Source organism: Lithobates pipiens, unplaced genomic scaffold (assembly GCF_037356315.1).
Source record: "Lithobates pipiens isolate NorthernLeopardFrog02 unplaced genomic scaffold, aLitPip1_a1.2 Scaffold_3, whole genome shotgun sequence".
NCBI lineage: Eukaryota > Metazoa > Chordata > Amphibia > Anura > Ranidae > Lithobates > Lithobates pipiens.
In genome coordinates this window covers 101,645,657-101,673,330 of record NW_027507790.1, presented here as the reverse complement: position 1 = coordinate 101,673,330, position 27,674 = coordinate 101,645,657, and the positions used below count along the sequence as shown (strand labels likewise).

Here is a 27,674-nt window from a genome sequence, read left to right as displayed (position 1 = left end):
TTGGTTACCATGCATAGCTGCTCCAGTTTTAATACATTCCCCCCCTTCCTACCGATGCTCTTTGTCTTGTTGAGAAAAGATTGATAATGGAAAACCCAACTCAGCAACCAGTGTCAAGAGCAGAAAAGGGGGAGGGGGAGAAAGAGAAAAAAAAAAAAAAAAAAAACACAAACAAACCCACACACCAGTTACAAAGAACAAGCCATAAACAAATCTCCATGAGATAATATACTTTATAATCCAACTTGCACTTTGGATATATAATTATTTTAGGACATTGTAAATGCACTTTTATTGTACATTGGGTTATTTATATGTTAAAAAAAAAAAGGGGGGGGAGAAAAAAAAAAAAACAATCATAGAATATAAAGCTTACAAGACAGAAACAAAATATACAAGTTACTGCTTGGCATTATCTAGGTTCATTAACAGTGACGACATTTCATCATCAATAAATAGATTTCCACAACATATATACATAATTTTCTTTTTTACACGATATACAGTAAGGCTTTGTCATTGCACAATGGATGTGGTGAGGTTTAATCATAAGGCATTGGCTAAATACAACTCACAAAGCTAAGACACCAGGATCATCACACGCATACTGCACACAACACAATGGAGGCAACAGCAAATGGTCATCTTCTGAACAAGCTAGCTTTCCCCTTCAGATCATCCTGCTAGAATATAGTTCTGCAGGAACCACATTGTCCTTCCTGCAGCATGGTTCAAGTTTTACTATTTTAGCTTAGGTACCTGCAATAAAGAAAAAACAAAAACAAACTAAAAAAAAAAAAAAATTTGAAATGTTAAAACAAACAAAAAAAATAAATTTTGTTTGCCTTGCAAATTTAAATCTGCAGTATACATTTAAACACATCACTATGAAGAATCCTGAGCTACATGTCTTACAGAGTGCGTACAGGGAGGATGATACAGGGATAGAGGTAATTTCATGCAATTATATAGTGAGAAGAATTTCCTGGAGATAAAAACAAAATGGATTGTATTACTAGCTACTAGAGCTGCACGATTAATCGTTAAGAATCGAGATCACAAAAATAAAAAAACACAGAGTAAAGATATCCCAGTTGTTTTGTATAACATGAAAGATGACGTTACGCCACGAGAATCGTGATCTTTATTCCAGGCAAAAAAAATAAAATTGTGCTTCTCATTTTGACCAGAATCATGCAGCTCTACTACCTACTATTACAGCAACAGACGTCAGTAATCAGCTTGCGAATAACTGTAGGATGTAGGAGATAACCCCCAGCGCTCTGTAATGGCAATCTGGCACCATGTACTCCATATGCAGCGTCTAGATGGCATTCTATTATAGGCCAAGTGTGTCTTCTTAGATATCCAAAAGCCCAGGGTGGGTACTTTTTTGTACTCTAAGATTAGAATTTCCATAAACCTAGTTATAACAGTTTTATCACTGGGGGTCCTTAAAATATTCATAGTAAATCTACAGCTGCCTTTATACACTCAGTCTTGTGGCTGATCTGCAGGAACAGATACTCTAATATGTACCATAATGGCTACAATGACCTTTATAGAAGCAAGACAATATTCAGAATACCACCATGCTAAAATTACTTTATAAATCATAAGAACATCAATTTTTTTCTGACTTTTGACCCGATTTTCAGCCACATTGATACCATTTACACCAGCATTTGTTAACCCTACTTCTCAATGTTTTAAAAATCTTTAATAGATTAGTAGAAAATATACAACCTAGTTTTAGGTATTGTATCAGAAAACACAAGCAGCTGTAGAAGGAAAAAAAAAAAAAAAAGTTAAGATGGAATCTCCCTTGTCATGATTAAGTTGAACATACTAGAGGTGCAGAAGTGCATTGGAACAGTTTGTAATTCATTGTACCGCGTGTTATTCTGTAGAGATAACTACAATGAAACTACATTTCTGGAGCTTTCAAAATATACTTTAACTGTATAAAAAAACTAAATAATGCAATTGTCAGTTTTTTAAGGAGCAGATTCAAGAGGTGTCATCCTTCAGCTCACTACACAGGGTACAATGAGATTGTACCAACTCTTCTAGGGCTGGCTCACACGTCCAGCACAATAAAATATTGTGGTTTACCTGAAGGAAATGTTGGTTCTGGCTGAGAATGCCTTGCACTTTTAAAGTGTAGAGCAACACTTTATTGAAATGTCTTGTGACATTTCATTCATTCCTTTGCAGAACAGCCACGCTTGAAATGAAGCAGCAGTGCGGGAAGGAAAAATGTAGACATGCTGCAGATTTCCATACCACACCACAGATAATCCAAAGGCTGATTTAAGTGTCAGCAGAAAATAATCCCACTTGCACATATTCATGAAAATGGCTTATGACAGATGGGGGCTTCAGCAATAACCGGCTGGGAACTGGTATCAACACAAGAATAAAGCATATATTGCCATCACACCAAAGATCTTCAAAAAGTTTATCAAAAAGCTATTGCAGCACAGCAAAGAGTTGCAACATTTAGGGGCCACACAGTACCCCATCATCAGGTATGCCTCATGAGCGCTGAGCAAACTGTTGGCGCTATATAAAACCTGTATTATAATAATAATAATGAGGGGGTCCTGGATGGCCCCCAGAATCATTGCAACATTGTGCTGTGATGTGATCGCTTTCACTAAACTTTTTGGACACTATTTGAAGATCCATGGTGTGCTGGTAATATATGCATTATTGAAGTGTGAACAGGGTACTGTAACGGCTTTGTGGGCCCTTGCAGACGTTGGCAGTTTTCTAGTCCAGAAAACCGCTGATATCCACACAAGTGTGAACAAGCCCCAGGATCCAACTATGTAGCCCAATGACTCCATGAATGGTTACAAATTAAGAGTAATGCATACATTAATCAAGAGCTTTGGTAAGTTTTCTTAAAAACTTTGTATTGTCAGATTGTAACATGCATGGTGAACTTTATCCTCCTTTTATATTTCTTAGCAAGTCATTGCCCAAAAAAAGAGCATGCATATTAGGTGCTCCAATATTTGATGTGCATATGCTCATTTCAAGTCAGTGACTTATAAAGCAGAGAAGGGAGGCAAGGAGCATGAAAAACGTCAAAAACAAATTATGACAACCACCATATTTGTAACCTGACAGAATCTCAGGATTAGGTCAAATGTAGACCTACATGTGGACCCAACCTTACGCATAGAGCTGCAAGTATATTTAACCGCTTGCTGACCAGAAGCCGTCATACTGCGGCAGGTTGGCATGGCCGCGCCAATCGCCGTAGGTGTACATTGGCTGCTTTAAGAGCGATAGAAGGCCCGTAGCGCGCTGCCATAGATGATGTTTGCCGCCCGCAATGTCAGCCGGCTACCCGCAATCACTCCACAGAACCCGAACGGGGGTCTGTGCATGTAAACAAACATATCCCAGTTCTGACAGGGGAGCAGAGAGATCTTAGTGACCAAGAACAGCGATCTCTCTCCTCCAGTCAGTCCATTGCCCCCAGTTAGAAACACTTAACCCCTTAATCACCCCCTAGTGCTAACCCCTTCCCTGCCAGTGACATTTATACAATAATCAGTGGCTATTTTTAGCTCTGATTGCTGTATAAATGTCAATTAAGGAGGAAAATTCTTCCGGTCCTCAAGTGGTTAATGTTCACAATTCTACTGCTTTCCATCTGAAATCATATTCCAAAAAGGGTGACAATATCGAGTACTTTTTGGGCATTTCTTTTATCACCTGTCCTCCCTATTCTGACGGGACAACAAAGGAGCAGCAGAACATTAAATGTTCAGAGATTAAAACTTACAGCTCAATGAAAAAAATCAATAAGGATCTGACTGACTGTAAATGCTTCATCTTCTCCCAGTCCAAGTGACCCTGATGTAAAGACAGATTCAGGTACATATACCAGCTGTATTAAAAAATACATTAACAATTTTATCATGAATGCATAACTGAAATGAAGAGCGTTTTTAATACTGGCCTGTAGTTTTTGCTTTAAACCCAGTGTCAACTGAATGTAAAAATCAGTCACTGTACACAAAAATCTGATCCAAAAACAATCTACAGCACTAGTCTCATCTGTAAAACGTCAGGCCTGTTACATTCAGGGAAATATCCACGTGGAGGACAGGTTGCTTGTATCTGCTAACTCTTTATCACTCTGATGAGGTTACTGTGGGAGAGATGAAGCAGCATTCAGTATAGCACAAGTAGACACAGGGCCAATGTCTACACTGCGATACCTGCAGTAAACACAGGCCACAACAGCAGCTGCTATGTACTGCTTCCTCCACTGCTTTTTCCTGAGCTGCTGCTTTTCTGCATGCGGCTGGCACTTGGTTGGCGAGGCACTCTCTGACTTGAACCTTCTCTGCTGCTTCGTTCACTTTGTCCTTGGCTTGTGTTTGGTGGATTCAGTTTGGTTTTTCCTGTAAAATAGGGGGAAAAAAAAGTGCTGTTGTCAAACTCAAGACAAATGCACAAAAGCATTTTTAAGTATTGCTAATGTCCCTTATTTTTTATATTTCTACGCAGAAGACAAAGTGCATTTGTAGAACAAGAAATTAAACTTTGTGACTAGACAAAAATAACTGTTCTGGTATATCAGAAGTCTGTATCTACCTCTAGTGGGGTAAATAGGTTCATGCTAGGTATTTTTACAGTTGGGCATATCCAAAATAATATATTTTCCCCTCGATGAAAAGAGCAATAAAAAAATAAAAATAAAAAAAAACACTATTTCTGCCAATTCTAAACCCTTCCTGCCACCCCCTCTTGGCCCTTTAAGTTAATCTAAATGCCTAGGTGGGCATTCTGATCATGTGACCACTGTGATTGGCAGTCACAAGTAAATCTGACCGTGGTGATGCCCTGGGTGAGTCACAAGCTGCCAACAGTGTAGAAAGGCCACGTGGTCACGCCCTAATTTGCACTGCCGGCAGCTTGCGACTCGTCCCGGGCATCATCACGATCAGGTTTACCAGAGAGCAGTGAGAGTACACAGGCTGGCTGGACAGCATTACCTTGTGACATTTAATGCGAGTTGTCCTTTTATGCTTGCAAGCACATTTTAACTATGGGGGGGGATTGGAATAAAATTCAAAAAAACAGGGAATACGCTATGAAGTTTGTCCCCACTCTTTTCATGGTTTATGGAAAACTGTGATTGAAAGAAGATTTCAGACTACATGCATACCTAAGAGATTGGAGATACAAGGCACATTGCATTTGCAATTGCAATGAGTTCATTACCTTAGGTGAGTGGAGCTCACGATGTGTGGTGGTGACAGAATTTAAAGATCTCATCTTTCCTAAAAACACTCTATAGTGGATGCATGCTGTATTATACATCTCTACAAACTTTCATAAAGAGCAATGCACATTGAACTGTTTTAAGCACACAGTGTGTATAGCACTGGGAGAGCGCTGCTAATGCTGAAACAATCACTAGTGGCTTTTTAACATAAGACGTATATGGATTTAATACATTTATTGTTATACCTGATGAAGGATTCTGACAAATTTTAAACTGTTGTAACTTTATGAGGTTTTTAATGCTCTTAATAAATTTACAAGGTGCTGCAGATTGGACTTTTTTGTTTTTCTAAACATTGGAGTTTGGGTGATCTCCGTTTTCTGCTTTGCACCTGAAGGATCTGGTTTCTTGCTGGGTGTGTGCACACACACACACACGCACGCACGCACGCACGCACACACACAGAGAGAGTATCTCACAAACGTGAAGACACCCCTCACATTTTTGTAAAAATGTTAGTATATCTTTTCATGTGACAACACTGAAGAAATGACACTTTGCTACAATGTAAAGTAGTGAGTGTACAGCTTGTATAACAGTGTAAAAATGGAGGAGTGGAAGAGGACTCCATTGGCAACCTGTGAAGCTCTGGTGAACTCCATACCCAAGAGGGCTAAGGCAGTGCTAGAAAATAATGGTGGTCACACAATATTGAAACTTTGGGCCCAATTTGGACATTTTCACTTAGGGGTGTACTCACTTTTGTTGCCAGCGGTTTTGACCTTAATGGCTGTGTTGTTATTTTGAAAGGACAGCAAATTTGGAAGGCACACTAAATTTACAAAACCGCAATTCAACATCTACATTATATGTTTATTCCATTCTATAAAACAATCCTAAAGCCTAGTACACACAGGCCAAATGCTGGGCACCATTGGCTGATTCAACAGAAACCAGACGACATTCGGTCTGTGTGTATTGCAGTCGGTCCTGTCGAAGGAACATGACTGAAAATAGGCTGCCAATCAGTGCTCCCAGCCAATGGCTGAGAGTGCTGAATGGAGTGTTCTTGCGGGGGGCATCTCTCTGTCAGGACACAATAGAACAGAAGGGGAGATTGCTGAATTAACGTTGGATAGTTAGGACTGAGGTCAGTTTTTTTTTTTTTTATGTTCAGCCCACTGGGTTGGAGAGAAAAAAAAAAAAAAAAAAAAAAAAAAAAAAAAAAAAAAAAAACACCCTACTAGTGTTTACTAGGCTTTAAGCTCCGTTCACACCTATGTAGGTGTGATGTAGCATGCAGGTTTTTACAAATCACGCTTAGGACAGGCTATGTATAGGATATTTTAATGAGCCACCTTTCACATAAAAACCTACACAAAAAAGTAATGCATGACCCTTAAAAAAAAAAAAAAAAATAATGACACTACACCAAAATGCATGGTACTTTGTTACCATATGTTTTGGCAAGAGTAAATGTGCGCGCTAGCATGGTGTATGGGGTAGGCATTAACAATTAATGGCACTGCTGTGTGCCTGCAAAAAAAAAAAAAAAAAAAAAGAGCTGCAAATTTATGCCGTTTTGCATGCATTCCTGCAATGTACAAATGTGAATCTAGCTTAAAGACAGTCAAATTAGAGAAGAAATTTTGAAGGAGGCAGCTCACCATACAGACATCTTTATAAAAAAAAATAGTGATGCATTCCAGTTTGCATGATTAAACCCTTTATCTAAATTAGTTTTCATGTCAACAAATGCACATTTGTATACTTAAGAGCATGTGGTTCATTGAGTATGTAAATTACTCATCTCCTTCTTCATTTAAGAATGCAGACATCTGGAGAAGTGTTGTCACGGAACATTAGCAATACAAAGTAGTCAGAGTGTCTTTTTGTTTACAGTAGCTAGTAAGCCAGCCTTAGATTGCAATGCCGATCTACTTTAAAGCCAAGCAAGCTTTAGCCACCTCTAGTTAGCTGTGTCCATAAGCAAGCGCTGCCACTAATACTAAGAAAAGCACACAAATGGGGAAGACATACAGGCATGTGATCAGTGGCTGATGTACCACTGAAACATAAGCATGAATCATAGCTAACGTGTGAATAAATTCTCAAAATGTATGCCAGCTGATAAGCAGCTTTAACCACTTGCCGACCGCCTAACGCCGATGTACGTCGGCAGAATGGCACGGGCAGGCATAAGCACGTACATGTACGTGATTTGCCTCCCGCGGGTCGGGGGCCCGATCGGGCCCCCGCCCGGTGCCTGCGGCGGTCGGTTTTCGTTCGGGAGCGATCCCGGACGAGGGGACGGCCATTCATTCATGGCCACCCCCTCGCGATCGCTCCCGACGAATAGAAATCCCCGGTGACATCACTTCCTCTCCTGTAATGTAAACACAGGAGAGGAAGTGATGTATTCTCTCCTCCGTGTCGGTATTTTTCGTTCCGACACGGAGGAGAGCGGATCAGTGAGTTGCACCAACACATCCCACACACAGTAGAACATGCCAGGCACACTCACACCCCCCCTTTACCCCCCGATCACCCCCCCAATTACCCCTGCCCCCCAGTCACAGTGACACCAATGTCATTTTTTTTTTTTTTTTTTTTTTTTTGCATTGGTGTCATTTGTGACTGTAATAACTGTTAGGGCAGTTAGAGTTAGCCCCCTTTAGTTCTAATGTACCCCCCTAACCCCCCCAATAAAGGTTTAACCCCGTGATCACCCCCCGTCGCCAGTGTCACTAAGGCTGGGTTCACATTGCAGCGGTTTATGAGAACGAATGTGATTCGCACCGCACTGCAGTGCAAATCACATCCGATCTCTGTGCGATTCGAGTTCAGCCATTCGCCGCACCCGCCGCACCCGCCACACCCGCCGCACCCGCCGCAAATTCGCACGGGACCCTTTTTTTGGCCCGCAGCAGAATCGGATCGCATGGGTGTTCACACCATGCGATCCGAGTTTGCAGATCGCACTGCGATATGCGAACTGATCTGGGGGTGTCAGTAACATTTCACTGACACTCCCAGCAGTTCGCATAGGGCAGTGTGAACTGCCGCCGGGAGGCATGCGATGCGGGAACCCGCCGCGGATTCGCGGCGTTTCCGCATCGCTCCAGTGTGAACCCAGCCTAATAAGCGATCATTTTTCTGATCGCCGTATTAGTGTCCCAGGTGACGCTAGTTAGGCAGGTAGGTATTTAGGTTCGCCGCAGCTTTTTATAGCGCCAGGGACCCCCATATACTACCGCATAAAGCCCCCTGATTGCCCCCTAGTTAACCCTTTCACCAGTGATCACCATATAACTGTTACAGGTGACGCTGGTTGGTTAGTTATTTTTTTATAGTTTCAGGGCACCCGCCATTTATTACCTAATAAAGGTTTAACCCCCTGATCACCCGGCGGGTGTCATTTGTGACTAATAACTGTTAGGGCAGTTAGGGTTAGCCCCCTTTAGTTCTAAGGTACCCCCCTAACCCCCCCAATAAAGGTTTAACCCCGTGATCACCCCCCGTCGCCAGTGTCACTAAGGCTGGGTTCAGATTGCAGCGGTTTGAGAACGGATGTGATTCGCACTGCAGTGCAAATCACATCCGATCTCTGTGCGATTCGAGTTCAGCCATTCGCCGCACCCGCCACACCCGCCGCACCCGCCGCAAATTCGCACGGGACCCTTTTTTTGGCCCGCAGCAGAATCGGATCGCATGGGTGTTCACACCATGCGATCCGAGTTTGCAGATCGCACTGCGATATGCGAACTGATCTGGGGGTGTCAGTAACATTTCACTGACACTCCCAGCAGTTCGCATAGGGCAGTGTGAACTGCCGCCGGGAGGCATGCGATGCGGGAACCCGCCGCGCATTCGTGGCGTTCCCGCATCGCTCCAGTGTGAACCCAGCCTAATAAGCGATCGTTTTTCTGATCGCTGTATTAGTGTCACAGGTGACGCTAGTTAGGCAAGTAGGTATTTAGGTTCGCCGCAGCTTTTTATAGCGCCAGGGACCCCCATATACTACCGCATAAAGCCCCCTGATTGCCCCCTAGTTAACCCTTTCACCAGTGATCACCATATAACTGTTACAGGTGACGCTGGTTGGTTAGTTATTTTTTTATAGTTTCAGGGCACCCGCCATTTATTACCTAGTCTCACTAGTGTACCCCTAAATTTAGGGGTGTCTACTTTCCAAAATGGGGTCATTTGGGGGGGGTTTGTGCCATCTTGGCATTTTATGGCCTTCAAAACTGTAACGCCCTTAGAAAGCCTGAAGGCGGTGCTTGGTTTTCGGGGCCCCGTACGCGGCTAGGCTCCCAAAAAGTCCCACATATGTGGTATCCCCGTACTCAGGAGAAGCAGCAGAATTTATTTTGGGGTGTCATTTCACATATGCCCATGGCATGCGTGAGCAATATATCATTTAGTGACAACTTTGTGAAAAAAAAAAAAAAAAAAAAAAAGTTTGTAATTTTCCCGCAACTTGTGGCAAAATATAAAATATTCCATGGACTCAACATGCCTCTCAGCAAATAGCTTGGGGTGTCTACTTTCTAAAATGGGGTCATTTGTGGGGGTTTTGTGCCATCTTGGCATTTTATGGCCTTCAAAACTGTAATAGGTAGTGAGGAGTGAAGTCAAATATTTACGCCCTTAGAAAGCCTGAAGGCGGTGCTTGGTTTTCGGGGCCCCGTACGCGGCTAGGCTCCCAAAAAGTCCCACATATGTGGTATCCCCGTACTCAGGAGAAGCAGCAGAATTTATTTTGGGGTGTCATTTCACATATGCCCATGGCATGTGTGAGCAATATATCATTTAGTGACAACTTTGTGAAAAAAAAAAAAAAAAAAAAAAAGTTTGTAATTTTCCCGCAACTTGTGGCAAAATATAAAATATTCCATGAACTCAACATGCCTCTCAGCAAATAGCTTGGGGTGTCTACTTTCTAAAATGGGGTCATTTGTGGGGGTTTTGTGCCATCTTGGCATTTTATGGCCTTCAAAACTGTAATAGGTAGTGAGAAGTGAACTCAAAAATTTACGCCCTTAGAAAGCCTGAAGGCGGTGCTTGGTTTTCGGGGCCCCGTACGCGGCTAGGCTCCCAAAAAGTCCCACATATGTGGTATCCCCGTACTCAGGAGAAGCAGCAGAATTTATTTTGGGGTGTCATTTCACATACGCCCATAGCATGTGTGAGCAATATATCATTTAGTGACAACTTTGTGTAAAAAAAAAAAAAAAATTTTTTTTTTGTCATTATTCAATCGCTTGAGGCAAAAAAATAAAATATTCAATGGGCTCAACATGCCTCTTATCAATTTCCTTAGGGGGTCTACTTTCCAAAATGGGGTCATTTGGGGGGGTTTTGTACTGCCCTGCCATTTTAGCACCTCAAGAAATGAGATAGGCAGTCGTAAACTAAAAGCTGCGTAAATTCCAGAAAACGTACCTTAGTTTGTAGATGTGACAACTTTTGCGCAAACCAATAAATATACAATTATTGACTTTTTTTTTACCAAAGACATGTGGCTGAATACATTTTGGCCTAAATGTATGACTAAAATTGAGTTTATTGGATTTTTCTAATAACAAAAAGTAGAAAATATCATTTTTTTTCAAAATTTGCGGTCTTTTTACGTTTATATCGCAAAAAATAAAAATCGCAGAGGCAATCAAATACCATCAAAAGAAAGCTCTATTTGTGGGAAGAAAAGGACGCAAATTTTGTTTGGGTACAACATTGCATGACCGCGCAATTACCAGTTAAAGCAGCGCAGTGCCAAAGTGTAAAAAGACCTCTGGTCATTTACCAGCAAAATGGTCCGGTCTGAAAGTGGTTAAAGCCAGTAAACTCAAAAGGTGATACATCAGTTGCAGTAGATTTTAGTAGGCTGAATTCTGCTAAAGGTTGACTTTAGCAACAAGATCTCGTGCCATTCACTCATTGGGCTCTGTTTCAACCTGCAAGTATTCACCAAAAACTTAAATTTTGGTTTTGGGTTGACCGATTCTTTAAGAGTATGACAAAGTGCACATGGGCATCTTTATGCCTGAAAGTTATTTTACTGTAGTTTAAATCCCTCTTTGCCTTAATTATTTTGCAATCCTTCAGTTATAGAATGTTGTCAGTTTCCTTTCAGACATCATTGCAATTCTAATCATGTTGTAGATCAGGGCTCTCCAAACTTTCTAAACAAAAAGTGCTAGTTTATAGCATTTCAAACTTTAGGGGGCCAGACTGTGGCCCAAGGGCTGCATCCAGCCCCGGAGCCACAGTTTGGAGACCACTCTTATAGATGTTCTTTAAACTGCTCATCACCAAATACCAGAAAAGGAAGGAACAAAATGGAATAAAGACTAATGCCCATTTCACATGGGCAGACCGTTTTGGTCCACCTGTCAGTTTTTTAGGCGGACTTGAATGGATGCTCCATGCAGGTCTATGGAGCGACGGATGTCAGCGGTCATATGTACGCTGACATCCAATCCGTTAAATTTAGGATGGATTAAAAATACCCTATTTTTCATCCGTCTGGCAGATCGGATGAAAACGGACAGGCAGTCCGTTTTCATCCGACCCCCCATAGAGGAAAGTTGAGCTCTGACAGGTCTGTCTCTGCACACCTGTCATCCGTCAGCTCAGCGGGGATCAACAGAGCGATCCCTGCTGAACAAAGAAGAGTCCGTACATGAAAATGCCTGTGTGAATGGGGCCTAAATGAAATTGAAACCTGTGTTTTTCAAATGCAAGACAACTTTTCATTTGACAATTACTGTTCTACTCAACTTGTTTCTGCTCATCTTTGCATTACATAAAATTAAAAATAGTATCTTACTTGTGTTCATTGCGGCCCCCCCACCCCAATACAAAAAATATGCTTGCTTACTTAAAGCGGGAGTAAACTCGCTGAAGTTTTTTTTTGACCTGCAAAGAAAAAGGCATAATGAGCTAGTATGCACCGCATACTAGCTCATTATGAAATCCTTACCTTAGAACGAGGCCCCGACATCTGGCTCGATCCACGCCGAGGGAGCCGACATGTTCCCTCGGCGTGTCTTCCGGGTATTGCGGCTCCGGCCACTCACAGCGCCGGAGCCGCAGCGTCACTCCAGTGCATGCGCGCTGGAGATTTCTTTACGGCAGGGTCCGGCGTCCGCCGGACTTTCAGCCAAGAATCCCCTTGTGCACATGCGCCGCTGCAGTCAGCGGCGCATTGCAAGGGTAATATCTCCTAAACCGTTCAGGTTTAGGAGTTTTTTTTTACCTACAGGTAAGCCTTATTATAGGCTTACCTGTAGGTTAAACTTATTAAAATGACTATACAACCACTTTAACCTACTCTTTGTAGGTTTAGGTGATTATTAAAAGTTTAGGAATCTGGCAGTTACCAGGTAAAGTGGCTGAGACATCTTATAGTTATGCCACTTGACTGATGAACTGTCACAGATACTGTAAAGCATGTGGGTATATCTGAAAAATGAACTTTTGTAGAAGCTTGATATTAGACACATAACAAAATAAGGATAATTAACTCAACCCCTTACTGCAGCAGTCAGATCACACCAGGAATAATTGTAGGACAGACAGTGTCTAAAATGATCTGTACAACTTCTATGTAGAGGTGTTCATTGCTATAGTTTGATAAAATTATGCCACAAAAAGCAAACGATGGACAGATAAATGGCATGAATTTTGTAACCACACAAACATTAAAGTGACCCTGCCAACATGAAATAGGGTGGATGTCAACAGAATGAGGACATCATTAAAGTTGGATTTGTCAACAGGCACTGCATGTAAGATTATTCAAAACCTTACAGAAAAAAAAAAAAAAAAAAAAAAAAAAAAAAAAAAAAGGAAGAGCTGGCTGTGTACAATAGCTAGGAAAAGGATGGAATAAGAGTAGACGGCACATTGTACACTTTTGCTCACAAACGTTATACGATTTAACAAACAGGACTGCCAAGATCTCTTCAGCCTGCAGTATAGATGTTCAGAATACATGGAACTGACTAGACAGTCACATACATAAAAACTTAAAGTGGACTTGAACCCAAAAAAGTAAAGATTTGCTAACTTATAGAGAACATGGAAATTGTGTATAATTGTGCTTGTGTAGCAGGCAGGCAGCCAGGCTTAAGGCATTGAAACCAGTAATGGGAAAAAGATCAGCTACAGGCAATACTGGCGTCTAGTCCTACGTAATTTGCCTGCCTCTTTGGGCAGAGCTTCCATAGTTCAAGCCCTCTAAGCCCTTGTACACACAGTCGGAGATTACGACAACCAAATCCGGAGTAATTCCGACGGATTCATTCCGGAAGAGGTCCGGAAGTGATGTTGCATACACACGGTCGGACTAAGTTGTCGGAAAATCCGATTGTACACAACGTGATGACGTTATTTTGTTACGACGGGACTACGTTCAGGCTAGTAGCCAATAGCTTTGGTCTAGGAATTTGATCTGAGCATGCGTGGCACCTTGTCCGTCGGAGTAGGCTACACATGATCGGAGTATGTCCGATCGGAGCATTTTGTCGGAAAATATTTCCGGCAAGTTGGAAAAGTTGGTCCGACGGATATTCTGACGGAAACAGTCCGATGCAGACCACACACAGTCGGAATATCCGACAAAACGCTCCGATAGGAAACATTCCGACGGAATCTCCGACCGTGTGTACAAGGGCTAAGAGGTTTCTGATAGTGGCTTATATTTCTTGCACTGGTGCACAATGCAAAAGCTTTCAAACTGTCTAAATAGGGTAGAGAATACAAAATATGTAATTGTTACATCTTCAAATCTTAAACTGATGTTATAAAAAGAAATACAAACTGTATTATGTAAGAAAATGTGGTCACTTTAAGGTTTAGTTGTACATTTTAGTATACTTGCCATTGAATAAAGCTGCAGCTGCCACAAATTGCATACCTTAATTCCTAGTGTGATAGCAGGCTATGGGAGACATTAATGAAAACTAACACACGGAATGGCAGTATAGCCCATCAGATTACAATAAAATAAAACAGCTTTTAGGTTACAGCTTTAGAAAAAAAAAAAAAAAAAAAAAAAAAAAAAAGAAGGAGGACTGACAATGAAAACGGTCCCTTTGTCCTGTGTGCTAGTTTTCATTCATGCCACACTATGTCACCCAGGAAGTATAAACCAACAAGTGCCACCTGAGAATGGAGAGAACAGGCAGCATGAAAGCTGGAACGAGCCAAGGGGACCTTGAGAAAGAGGTGAACAAGCATCAACTGGGCTGTAGATCACAATCTTAGCGCCTTTAATTCTTGGAGCTCGAAGGGCAGAAGAGGAAAAGCAGAGTGGTGCAGGAATTTTACTGCTCTTGACCGACATAAATGGGAGTTCTAATTTAAAGAGACACACATTAAAAAGAAGCACAAGACGATTTGAGAAACTGCGGACAACCATAATCATTTACACTCCAGACAGGTCTGCACTGCATTTCCAATGGAATGCAGGCCTCTTTGGCAGTAGGTGGGCTGACACACAAATGCAAAAGGTAAACGACACACATCAATCACATGCAATAGATTAGGGTTAGATTTTCTAAAGTTATTGCATGGTAAAAATAAACTGGATTAGCAATGCTGCATAGGAATTCATATTTTCTTGGAATGTGCTTGTTCTGTGTTTTTAATGTCAATTCAATAAAACAGACTGAAATCCAAATACTAAATTATCGCAATCTTTGTGAAAAGTGCTGGTTAAATGTCGCAGCAGTCTACAATACTGTAGATCCAATCCAGTTTATGGGGCCTGTGAGGGTAGGAAAACAACTCTCAAAGTTGATCAATATCTATTAAAAGTGATAGATATGATCAGGCATCTTTCAGTTTATGTGGTGAACATACAACTGCGTTTGCCATCAAACATATGAACCAGGTGTTTAGTTCAGGGGTTAAACATACAGTTTTGTTTTTTTATTTCTCAACATACATGTACATTTAAGAATAAATCTGCTAAAAATATGTAGACCATTAAATGACATGTTACATTTATATTACTATCATATGATGTAATATTTCTTATGGTATCTTGATAGTAGAAGTTTAGTGTGCAACTTGCTTACAAAAAGATCTGATGCTGGAGCTCCTCGGCACCCAAAAGTGGAAATTCTGCTTGTCTCCTCTCCCCCTCCGGATGCCACAATTGGTACCTTTATTGGGGGGCGGGGGGGACCGGATACCTGTCCTTGTATCCTGTTCCCACTTCCGGGAGTCCGCGCCGCAGCCCATGACATCACTGCGGGGCTCCCTCCTCCATCTGTCGCCAGGCCGGTAAGAGGGGAGCGGGGCCTCCTGCATGCGCAGTAGGATTCCTGGCGTGAAGCTGCAAAGGCTACACTGCCAGGTTCCGTTACCCGCAATGGCGGCGGCAGCACCCGACAGCTGACGGAAACGTGCCAACATCACTGGACAGGTAAGTGTCCGATTATTAAAAGCCAGGAGCTGCAGTATGTGTAGCTGCTGGCTTTTATTTTTTTTTTGGGTGGACCTCCGCTTCAAGAAGGTCGAACAGATCTAAACAATCTAGGGAAGAGTTCATCCAGAGTAGAGTGTACTCCGTTTTATTGCTTAAAATAGAACTATAGGCAAAACGTATTTTTTATTTTGTATTGATTATAAGCCAAGTCAGATTTTTTTTTTGCCATCTATGTTCCATTGTGGCGATTTCCCTTTACTTTTTTGACAGGGTTTACTTCCTCTTTAAATAAGATGCGGACTTTAAAAACCTATAAAACTGTGTATAGAAATAAAGTGCCAGTGCATACCTTCTATGTCTTTGTTGTGGTCCCCCCTTGTCCCAAATCTTAAAGTACCTTAATACATGAATTCTTACCACTTCCTGGTTCAGTCCTGAGTTGACAGTACTAGGTCAACTGGGAGCTGTAAAAGTTATTAGCAAAGTGTAGGGGCTGGGGGAAGATATCGAAGCACATGTTGAGGCATCACTTGGATGCCTAAACATTTTTATGTAAAAGACAGTTTAGTCGTTTTTAAGTAAAACTGGCCATACATGGTTCAATTCTGGCCAGTTCAGCAGGGACGCTGCTCTACTGGAAAAGACTCCAGGCTATAGACTGCAGTGCTTATCTGTGTATTCTGACAGTGAGGGAGTCTCCCTACTGTCAGAATACAATGATGCAGGGTGGAAGATTCACCCATCCACCTTGAATGTGTGGATGGGGAAATCAGGTCAGTTCTTTATGTTCAACCCTCTGGGTGAACAAAAAAAATCTGACTCATCTATGGCCAGCTTAAGCTGTACTTTCATGTATCCCCTGTCAATAGTGCATACCAATTAGTGTAAACACCAGCTCAGAATAAGTAGTTATCTTATTCTAGCCTGCAGGTACTTTTACAGAGCCAGGGATATTTGCTTTCATAGATAACAACAAAAAGAAAAAGTCAACTGGAGTTTAAGGCAGGCCATACATATGCAGATTTCTTTACCTCAAACATGGGTTGAAGGAAAGAAAAATTGCTAGATTCCCCATCAACACAATCAGTTTTGATCGGTGAATCCCTCCCGTCGCGATATTGTATTCTGACAGCAGGGGGTTTCCCAGCCATCAAAATACAATGAACAAAAAAAAACCCCGGACAGCCTGCTCATAGATGGATCAAAATTTGGCCATTTCAATAGGTGTATGGCCGGCTTAAGAGTATATGAGCCATCTATCTAGCTCCTGGGATTTGTAGACCACTGCCTAAAAGTATCCATAGGCAGCTACAATCAACACAAAGTGGCACATTGTGAAGTGGAAGGAAAATTATAAATGATTTTTAAATGTGTTTTTTTTTTTCACAAATCAATATCTGTAAAGTGTGGCGTGCATTTGTATTCAGCCCCGAGTCAATACTTTGTAGAATCCCCTTTCACTGCAGTAACAGCTGCAAGTCATGTTTCTACCAGCTTTTCACATCTAGAGTGACCTTTTTGTCCATTCCTCTTTGCAAAATAGGCTCCACCCATCTTTCCATCAACTCTGACCAGCTTTCCTGTCCCTGCTGAGGAAAAGCATCCCCACAACATGATGCTGCCACCACCATGTTTCACGGTGTCTCAGGGTGATGTGCAGTGTTCGTTTTCCACCACACAGAGTTTTGCTTTTAGGCCAAAAAGTTACATTTTGGTCTCATCTGACCAGAGCACCTTCTTCCACGTTTGCTGTGTCCCCCACATGGCTTCGTGCAAACTGCAAATTGGACTTCTTACAGCTTTCTTTCAATGATAGCTTTCTTCTTGCCCTTCTTCCATAAATCCCAGATCTGTGGAGTGCACGACTAAATAGTTTTCCTGAGGACAGATTCTCCCACCTGAGCTGTAGATCTCTGCAGCTCCTCCAAAGTTACCATGGGTCTCTGCTCCTCCGATTAATTTTCTCCCTGACGGGCCTGTCAGTTTAGGTGGACGGCCATGTCTTGGTAGGTTTGCAGCTGTGCCATACTCTTTCCATCTTCGGATGATGAGTTGAACAGTGCTTCGTGAGATGTTCAAAGTTTGAGATTTTTTTTTTTTTATATATATATATATATATATAACCTATCCTTGCTTTAAAATTGTCCACAACAATTCCCTCACCTGTCTGGTGTGTTCCTTGCCCTTCATGATGCTGTTTGTTCACTAAAGCTCTCTATTAAACCTCTGAGGGCTTCAAAGAACAGCTATATTTATACCAAGATTAAATTACACACAGGTGGACTCTATTTACTAATTAGTTGACTTCTGAAGGCAATTGGTTCCACTAGATTGTAGTTAGCGGTATCAGAGTAAAGGAGGCTGAATACAAATGCACACCACACTTTTTACATATTTATTTGTAAAGCATTTGGAAAGCCATTTATCATTTTACTTCCACTTCACAATTATGTGCCACTTTGTGTTGGTCTATCACATAAAATCTCAAAAAAAAAAAAAAAAAAAAAAAAAAAATTTTTACATTTTTGGTTGTAACATGAAAAAAAAAAAATGTGGAACATTTCAAGGGGTATGAATATTTTTTCAAGGCACTGCAGTTGACGCAGTTTCTACCAAGTGAGATGTGGATCTACAGATTTCTACACTAGCATAATACAGTGGGGAAGAAACTGAACTCTGAAGGATAGGAATCCAGCACACCAATGAAATGCTACCTGCATTTTCTATGTTCTGTGGGTTTTGTGGAGTCGGACGTCCTGAATGGGTATGGATGGTAAACCCCATGTGTATGGGTACCGTCAATGTTTAAGCGTCTAAGTTCTCAAAGAAGAAATAAAACTGGATCAAAAAAATAAATAAATAAAAAAAAGCATGGTAACTTTTACATTTGAGTTGCTGTACATTATCTTGGAGAAAAATAAAATGTTTACAATATACCATTCCTACAAGACACCATCCAAGTTGCCTTTCTTACCTCTTGTTTCTGTGTGTGTTGCCTGTATTGATGGAGAACTTGTCTCACTAGACACAGAATCTGTGAGCCTGTGCCCAGCACACATTGACTTCAGCATTTGAAAAACAGCCAAAGGAGCCACATTCATCTTTAGTAAATCCACAAGAATTCTGTTTAAAAACAAAGAAAAAAATAAACAAACATCAGATAAAAAACATTTAGAGGAAATGTACAGAGATGTCACATCAATATGGTCTACCAATTCTCAGGCTACACTGCTTTTTACTGCTCCCACCTCCAGAAATAATTGTAATTTTCAGGATTTTTACCACTATGTTTGAATCTAATGTGTAAATCACGTTGCTTTGCCGATTGACTTTACTTGGATGGATTACTTAAAAAAGGGTCCCAGAGAAGTAAAAATAACTTTCCAAAGAGCTCAAACATCAAAAAGTCTCAAATTAAAGTGTCTTATCTGTCTATGTCAACCACTGGCATCCATTATTCCTGTCTCTAACCTGCACTGCAAAAAAAAAAGGCAACTGAAATCAGTTTGCTGCTTTATATTTATCACACACACACACACACACACACTCTATCTCACAAAAGTGAGTACACCCCTCACATTTTTGTAAATATTTTATATCTTTTCATGTGACAACACTGAAGAAATTACACTTTGCTACAATGTAAAGTAGTGAGTGTAAAACTTGTATTACAGTCTAAATTTGCTGTCCCCTCAAACTCAACACACAGCCAATAATGTCCAAACTGCTGGCAATAAAAGTGAGTACACCCCTAACTGAAAATGTCCAAACTTGGCCCAAGGTGTCAATATTTTGTGTGGCCACCATTATTTTCCAGCTCTGCCTTAATCCTCTTGGGCATGGAGTTCAGAGCTTCACAGGTTGCCACTGGAGTCCTCTTCCACTCCTCCACGAAGACATCACAGAGCTGGTGGATGTTGCAGACCTTGCGCTCCTCCACCTTCTGTTTGAGGATGCCCCACAGATGCTCAATAGGGTTTAGGTCTGGAGACATGCTTGGCCAGTCCATCACCTTTATCCTCAGCTTCTTTAGCAAGGCAGTGGTCATCTTGGAGGCGTGTTTGGGGTCGATATGTTGGAATACTGCCCTGCGGCCCAGTCTCCGAGGGAGGGGATCATGCTCTGCTTCAGTATGCCACGGTACATGTTGGCATTCATGGTTCCCTCAATGAACAGTTGCTCCACGGTGCCAACAGCACTCATGCAGCCCCAGACCATGACACTCCCACCAACATGCCTGACTGTAGGCAAGACACACTTGTCTTTGTACTCCTCACCTGATCGCCACCACACACGCTTGACACCATCTGAACCAAATAAGTTTATCTTGGTCTCATCAGACCACAGGACATGGTTCCAGTAATCCATGTCCTTAGTCTGCTTGTCTTCAAAATGTGGGCTTTCTTGTGCATCATCTTTAGAAGAGGCAAACTTCTGAGACAACAGCCATGAAGACCAATTTGATGCAGTATGCGGTATATGGTCCGAGCACTGACAGGCTGACACCCCAACCCTTCTTCTCTGCAGCAATGCTGGCAGCACCTATACGTCTATTTCCCAAAGACAACCTCTGGATATGATGTTGAGCACTCAACTTCTTTGTTCAACCATGCCGAGGCCTGTTCCGAGTGGAACCTGTCCTGTTAAACTGCTGTATGGCCACCATGCTGCAGCTCAGGTTCAGGGTCTTGGCAATCTTCTTATAGCCTAGGTCATACTTATATAGAGCAACAATTCTTTTTTTAAAGATTGTCAGAGAGTTCTTTTCCATGAGGTGCCATGTTGAAATTCCAGTGACCAGTAAGAGAGTGAGAGCGATAACACCAAATTTAACACACCTGCTTCCTATTCACACAAGAGACCTTGTAAACACAAACGAGTCACATGACACCAGGGAGAGAAATGGGCCAAATATGGACATTTTCACTCAGGGGTGTACTCAATTTTGTTGCCAGCAGTTTAGACATTAATGGCGGTGTGTTGAGTTATTTTGAGGGGACAGCAAATTTTACAGTTATACAAGCTGTACACTTACTACTTTACATTCTAGCAAAGTGTCATTTCTTCAGTGTTGTCACATGAAAATATATAATAAAATATTTACAAAAATGTGGAGGGTGTACTCATTTTTGTGAGATACTGAAAAAAAAAAAAAAAGTTTATAATATAATTTATATATAATATACACACACACACACACACACAGTTGTGCTCAGAAGTTTACATACCCTGGCAGAATTTATGATTTCTTGGCCATTTTTCAAAGAATATGAATGATAACACAATAACTTCTTTCACTCGTGGTTAGTGTTTGGCTGAAGCCATTTATTATAAATCAACTGTGTTTACACTTTTAAAATCATAATGACAACAGAAATTATCCAAATCACCCTGATCAAAAGTTTACATACCCCAGTTCTTAATACCGTGTATTGTCCCCTTGAAGTATTTTGTGGTATCTGTGGATGAGGCTCTTCATCGTCTCGGATGGTAAAGCTGCAGATTCCTCTGGGCAAAAAGTCTCCAGTGGCTGTCTTGCATGAACTGCACGTTTGAGCCACTCTGGGAAGATCTCAATGATATTGAGGTCAGGAGACTGAGATGGCCACTCCAGAACCTTCACTTTTTTCTGCTGTAGCCAATGACAGGTCTACTTGGCTTTGTGTTTTGGATTATTGTCATGTTGGAATGTCCAAGTATCTTCCACGCACACCTTCCTTTATTTCAACTACCTTTTACTGCACTGATCAATGCAAATGTTCCTCCAGTATTTTTTGATAACATACTGCATTCATCTTGCCATCAATTTTGACCAATTTTCCTGTGCTTTTGTAGCTCACACATCCCCAAAACATCAGCGATCCGCCTCCGTGTCTCGCAGTAGGAATGGTGTACTTTTCATTATAGGCCTTGTTGACTCCTCTCCAAATGTAGTGTTGACGGTTGTGGCCAAAAAGCTACATTTTGGCTTCATCACTCCAAATGACTTTGTGCCAGAAGGTTTGAGTCTTGTCTCTGTGCTGTTTGGCATATTGTAAGCAGGATACTTTGTGGCATTTGCATAGTAATGACTTTCTTCTGGTGACTCAACCATGCAGCCCATCTTTCTTCAAGTGCCTCCTTATTGTGCATCTTGGAACAGCCACACCACATATTTTCAGAGAGTCCTGTATTTCACCTGAAGTTATTTGTGGGTTTTTCTTTGCATCCCGAACAATTTTCCTGGCAGTTGTGGCTGAAAATTTAGTTGGTCTACCTGGCTGTGGTTTGGTTTCAACAGAAATCCTCATTTCCACTTCTTGATTAGAGTTTGAACACTGCCGATTGGCATTCTCAAATTTATTAGATATATTTTTATTTCAACTACCTTTTACTGTAGTTCCTTTGACAATTCTTTTGCTTTCCCCATGACTCAGAATCCAGAAACATCAGTGGAGCACTGGATGAAAGATGCAAGGGTCTGTCAGGAGTCCAAAAATGCACCTTTTATACACACACACTAATTATAAGAAAAACGGATCACAGGTGAGGATGGTTACCTTTTAATAGCCATTTAAACCCCTGTGTGTCAACTTGTGTGCATGCTATCAGGCCAAGATCATTAGGTTATGTAAATGTTTGATCAGGGTAATTTGGGTAGTTTCTGTTGTCATTATGATTTAAAGAGAGTCTAATGCCGGCGGGCTGAACGATAAAAAACAAATAATAGCGTGTAGTAGGCTTAAGGATGGCCATACATGTACTTGTATAGTCCACAGGCTGAACAAGAGAAATCAAGATTTCCCCATCTGTGCTTAGCAGTGTAGATAGAGGAATCTCCGCTGCCTGGCTTTTGTGTTCTGACAGCCAGCACTTGCGGCTGTCCGTAAATCTGCAGCCCCCCCATTTGCTCTGTTTCCACACATAAAAGACTGATCCTGCACTTACCTTTCCAAGGATCCAGCACTGTCCTCACTTGGGGTGGTTCTTGACTGGGGGGGGGCACGACTTTCTTTTGATCGCCTAGGAATCGGGTACCTGTCAAAACCAGGTACCTGCTCCGCCACTGGAAAAAGTAATACTAAATATATCCAAAATGTGATAGAGGAGGAGGGAGGAGACAGAAAAGCAAAATGCTCCCTTTTAGGTGAAACTTAGCTTTAACGCCAAATATTCTGGAGACAGTGGCTGTGATGCCAATGTAGAGGTCCATGCACCTTAATACACAGCCCCAAAGTAAATATTCCTCTAACTAAAGTCACAAAAACTTTGAGCAGGCAGACATGTCTCTTCTGCAATATAATACGCCTACCTTGTCTGCTCGCTGTCTTCTCACAAATGTAAACTGAGCTGCACACGTACAATTCACTTTACATCGCTGGCACAGTCCTATGTGTGCTGGGATGACTGGCTCCATATGCAAAAGTGACGTCATCTTGCACCACCCAATAAAGCCTGTCAAAGATTGGCACCCAGCAGAAGATGCCGGCGAGGGATGGGGGTGGGGTGTTTACTAAAGCTAGAGCAGTCAGACTCTGGTGCAGCTGCGCATGGTAGCCAATCAGCTTCTAACTTTAGCTTGTTCAATTAAGCTTTAGCAATAAAACCTGAAAGCGGATTGGTTTCTATGGCTACACCACATTTTGCATTTTCCAGTTTTAGTAAATAACCCCCAGGGACCATTGAAAGAAAGGCAAGTTTAGCTCTGCTTTGATGCTCGCAAGTAAGGATGAGCTCAGGCGTGTTTGCAAACTCCACGTGCCTGCCAGGAAGCTGGCGCTAATCACAGGCAGTGAGACATTTCCTCATCTGTGCAACCGCGGATCGGCAAATGTCTCACTGCCTGTGATTAGTGCTGCAGTGTCAGCTTCCTGGCAGGCACGCAGAGTTTGCAAACACGCCTGAGCTCATCCTTACTCCGTAACTCCCAACATTTTTAGAAGGGAATGAGGGACGCCTACTACCAAACCGTATGTAGGCATAGGACACGCCCCGTCACACCCACTTAAAGGAGAATTAACCAAAAAAAGGTTAATTAAATCCCCAAGGGCTTTTTTTTTACCACTACTACTCCATTATATTGCCATTTAAAATTTACAAATGCAGCAATTTAGAATTTGGATGAAAGGTTTAGTGCCAGGAAACACTTTCTGAAAGACAAATAGTGCTATTTATATACAATTATACAGATCAGACCAAAATGAGGAAATGAGGGACATTGCTCCAAATCAGGGACAATCCCTAGAAATCAGGGACATTTGGGAACTTTGCTAAATCACAAAGACAAGTTTGATCTCCACAGAAATGTGACTGTGCTGACCAACGAGAAGCACATCTAAGGCTTCTCCCCTTTAGCAAGGTGTCCCAGAAGAAAAAGGGATTATCTTTGGTCAGCGTGGTCACAACTAAGGATAAGCTCCGGCATGTTCACACAGCCCATGTGCAGAGCCCCCCAGGAAGTCGGCACTGCGCTGCGCTAATCACAGGCAGTGAGACATTGTCCTGATGCGCGGCTGCAGAGATCGGGAAATGTCTCACTGCCTGTGATTAGTGCAGTGCCAACTTCCTGGTGGGCTCCGCACGTGGGGTGTGCGAACATGCCGGAGCTCATCCTTAGTCTCAATGTGAGGCCACCCGTGCCATTGTCTGTATCATTGTATGCAGGGCTAGATTAATGTAGGGACTTTTGGAGCTGCAGCTCCAGGCCCCTACTGTAATATAGGCCCAATACACTGACACTGCACATAATTGCCATCTGCCGGCCGCTACATTGTACAGACATTGCAGAGCTTCAGCGGAGCGGTGCCTGTGTGCCAAGTGCACTCCTGCTCAAGTCTAGGACCAACACACTTCCCTCCCTGTCAGGCGGAGGAGTGATCTCCACCCAACAGGAGTTCCTGGTCCCAGAGCGGCATAATGTCATCATTCAGAGGCGGGACTGGGAAGCTCGATGGGAGGGGAGTCCTGGCGGTGCTGTGAGCAGCGAGAAGCCACTGTACAAGTGAGCAAAGCAATAATCTAAGGGATCTGCACTGGCAGTGGCAGATGATTTTGTGTCAGCTCAGTGTGAACTGGCTGAAGTGGAGTGGGGGAGGAGGGAGAGGAGGTTAATTAATTAACAATACTACTTGTATTATGCAAAATGAAAGAGGTTAAGGTACTGCCACTGACTGGCAGTTACTTATCCCCTTTGTGTGCTGCATTACTGGCAGTGGCACCAGTGACATTGAGTGTTAAATAAACCCTTTATGCTGCAACACTGACACTGGTGCCACTGATGCAGCACAAAGGGGTTAATTAACTGCCACTGGTCACTGGTGCTGCATAATACAAATAGTATTTTTAATTAAAGGATAAGTTCACCTTATGGAACATGTTGCCCGTTCCTCCCGTTTTTAGGGTGGAACATGTAAAATGTTCTCACTCCTGCAGGTTTCCCCGATCCACTCCCTCTAGTGACAGCAAGCCAGGGATCTTCTCCCTGAACTAGCGGTCACAATAAAAAAATAAAAAATACACACGGTTGTGCAAGGTTCCATCAGCCTGACCGTGTCATTCACTTACAGAGCTCTGTAAATTGGAAACTACAAGTACCGACAGTCTCTGCGTCTGTTGGCTTGTAGTTCTCAATGAACTACCTGGATGCTGTTGGGCGCTTTGGTAGTTCATTGTCTTTTCCTGTCAGCATGTAACTGCCTCCCTAAACAATGTACGAGCAGTCAGGTACACTGACAATTCTGCAGGAGTCCCGCATGGCACCTGCGATCTGCTGATCGTGGGTGAAATGCTTTTCAGGCTACTAATAACAAAATAATAAAATGCAATTTTTTTTTACTTCCGAAAAGATGTGCATGTATTGCTTTTTTTTTTTTTTTTTTTTTTAAAGGTGAACTTATGTTTCCCCCCAAAGAGTTAACCACCTCCAGCCAGTTCACATGCGATCAAAGCTGGGGTTTTAATTACGTAAGTTTGCACCATTGCTGGGGTAGATTGTTGCAGAAATTGGCACCGATACTGGGGGTTATTATTGCTGTTACTGACACCAATGCTCTGGTTCAGTATTGTGTAAATTGTCACTGATGCTGGGGGTTATTATTGCTGCTGCTGACACCAATGATGTGGGTTATTATTGCGTAAACTGGCACTGATGTTTTTGGTTGTTATGGAAACTGGTATTTATGCTGGGGGTTATTTCCTAAACTGACACTTATTCAGAGTGGATATAATTGCGTAAACTGGCCCTGATGCTAGGGGTTATTATTGCCGCTACTGACACCAATGCTGTCGGTTGTTATTGCATAAACTGGCACTGAATTTTTCTGTTATTATTACAGAAACTACCATTTATGGAGCAATTATTATTTCCTAAACTGGCACCTATGCTGGGATCGATATAATTGCAGAAACAGACACTGATACTGGGGGTTAATATTGTGTAAACTGGCACTTATGCAGATGGTCATTAAGAAATATTTTCTATATGTTTCTGTTATGACCCAAAAGTTCCACCCAAAAGTGGAACTTCTGCTTTAAGGAGTCCTGACCCCTTGACATGCCACATTTGGCATGTCTTTTTTTGGGGAGGAAGCAGGTACCTAGTTTTGACAGGTACCCAGCTCCCACTTCCGCTCAGGCCACCTAGGCAGCCCCTCCCTCCAATCTTCCGGGACATGTCACAGGTCCCAGAAGATTGCCCGGTCATTCAGGACACACAGCGCGACTTGCACTTGCGCAGCACACATAAGGCTGTGAAGCCACAAGCTGTCACAGCCAGGTGCTCACAGTAGTTATTTCGCTGCCATGAAGAGGCAGGGGTGGGGGAGAGAACCAAGGTTTTGGGCGGCCACGTCGCTGGACCGTGGGACAGGTGAGGGTGCGTTTATTAAAAGTCAGCAGCTACACTTACTTTTTGTAGATGCTGACTTTTAATAAACACAGAAATGTCAGAAACTCAGTTTTGATGGTAATTAAAATATTTAATTGGTTTTTACAAAGCATTGTTTGCATTTTCATTTTATTTATATCCATAAAAAGGCCCACCAAAATGCTCAGCACCAGGCCCAGGATGTTCTTAATCTGGCCTTGATTGTATGTGCATAGGGGCGATACCGCATAGGGCCGGCCCATGATGCCATGCATTCACAGGACTAGGGATGAGCTCAGGCGTGTTCACAGAGCCCGCCAGGAAGTTGGTGCTGCGCTAATCACAGGCAGTGAGACATTGCCCCGATGTGCGGCTGCAGAGATCGGGCAATGTCTCACTGCCTGTGATTAGCGATGCGCTGCACCGACTTCTGGCGGGCTCTGCACGTGTTCCATGCTAACACGCCTGAGCTCATCCCTACACAGGACACATAGGATTAACCATCCGGATTAACCATCCGACACTCCCAGAAGTGTCAGACACACAAGATCTCTCACAATGGTTGTCAGGTGAATTGATGGTGATTGAAGAAAGTGACAGGTTCTCTTTAGTGGTGTCTGGTTTGTGTTGTCCCTTCAGGAAGGATAATCAATCGGCAGAGGAAAATAAAGAGGAATAAAAGAAAACCCCCAGGCAGACAAGGACTGCAATTGTACAATAAAAGCCAGTCTTCTGGGTTTAATAATAACAGAGGGTGGTCCATATCCTTGTACACGGGGGTGGGGTGATAAGAACTAGCACTGTCCCTTCTATATATACCATGGGAAGTGACCCGGTCCGCCAGTAATAATGTCCCCGCTCAGGCCTCCACTTACTTGAAGACCTCCTGATCCATGACGATGCCGGCCGCCTGCGCCAACTCGTACAGCTCGGCCTCCTCCGCACTCAGCACCTTCTTCTTCTTGGTGACGAATTTCTGTACGGAGCCACTCACCGTCACCACCGCTTCCTGGGGGGCGGCCATGGCACACACCGCTCACTAGCACGGCTCCGGCTTTCCCGCCCAAGGCCGCCGTCATACGATGACTTACATGTTGCCTAGTAACCGGGCGCCAACACAACATTACACCGTG

The 27,674-nt window shown here is 42.5% G+C and overlaps 1 protein-coding gene across 2 annotated transcripts; it reads right to left on the bottom strand.

Annotated features, from left to right (window-relative positions):
* Positions 1-215: 215 nt before the first annotated feature.
* Positions 216-27,674, bottom strand: LOC143940590 (mitotic-spindle organizing protein 2B-like). 2 transcript variants are annotated; one of them, XM_077462108.1, is made up of 5 exons: positions 27,417-27,674; positions 18,673-18,821; positions 14,429-14,620; positions 4,242-4,427; positions 216-759 (listed from the first exon to the last, which is right to left on the bottom strand). In XM_077462108.1, the coding sequence occupies exons 1-4, from the start codon at positions 27,563-27,565 to the stop codon at positions 4,273-4,275; spliced, it is 645 nt and encodes a 214-aa protein (XP_077318234.1). In that variant the 5' UTR covers positions 27,566-27,674; the 3' UTR covers positions 216-759; positions 4,242-4,272. The 2 variants fall into 2 exon arrangements, with proteins under 2 accessions (XP_077318234.1, XP_077318233.1); XM_077462107.1 differs by lacking the exon at positions 216-759 and having other exon boundaries at positions 3,952-4,427; positions 27,417-27,673.

Coding starts and splice junctions, on each gene's coding strand:
- LOC143940590 (XM_077462108.1), bottom strand. CDS start 27,565: ATGGCCGCCCCCCAGGAAGCGGTGGTGACGGTGAGTGGCTCCGTACAG. Junction 18,822..27,416: donor ATGGATCAGGAGGTCTTCAA/GTAAGTGGAGGC, acceptor GTTTTTAAACAG/AATTCTTGTGGATTTACTAA. Junction 14,621..18,672: donor AACACACACAGAAACAAGAG/GTAAGAAAGGCA, acceptor TCTTTAAATTAG/AACTCCCATTTATGTCGGTC.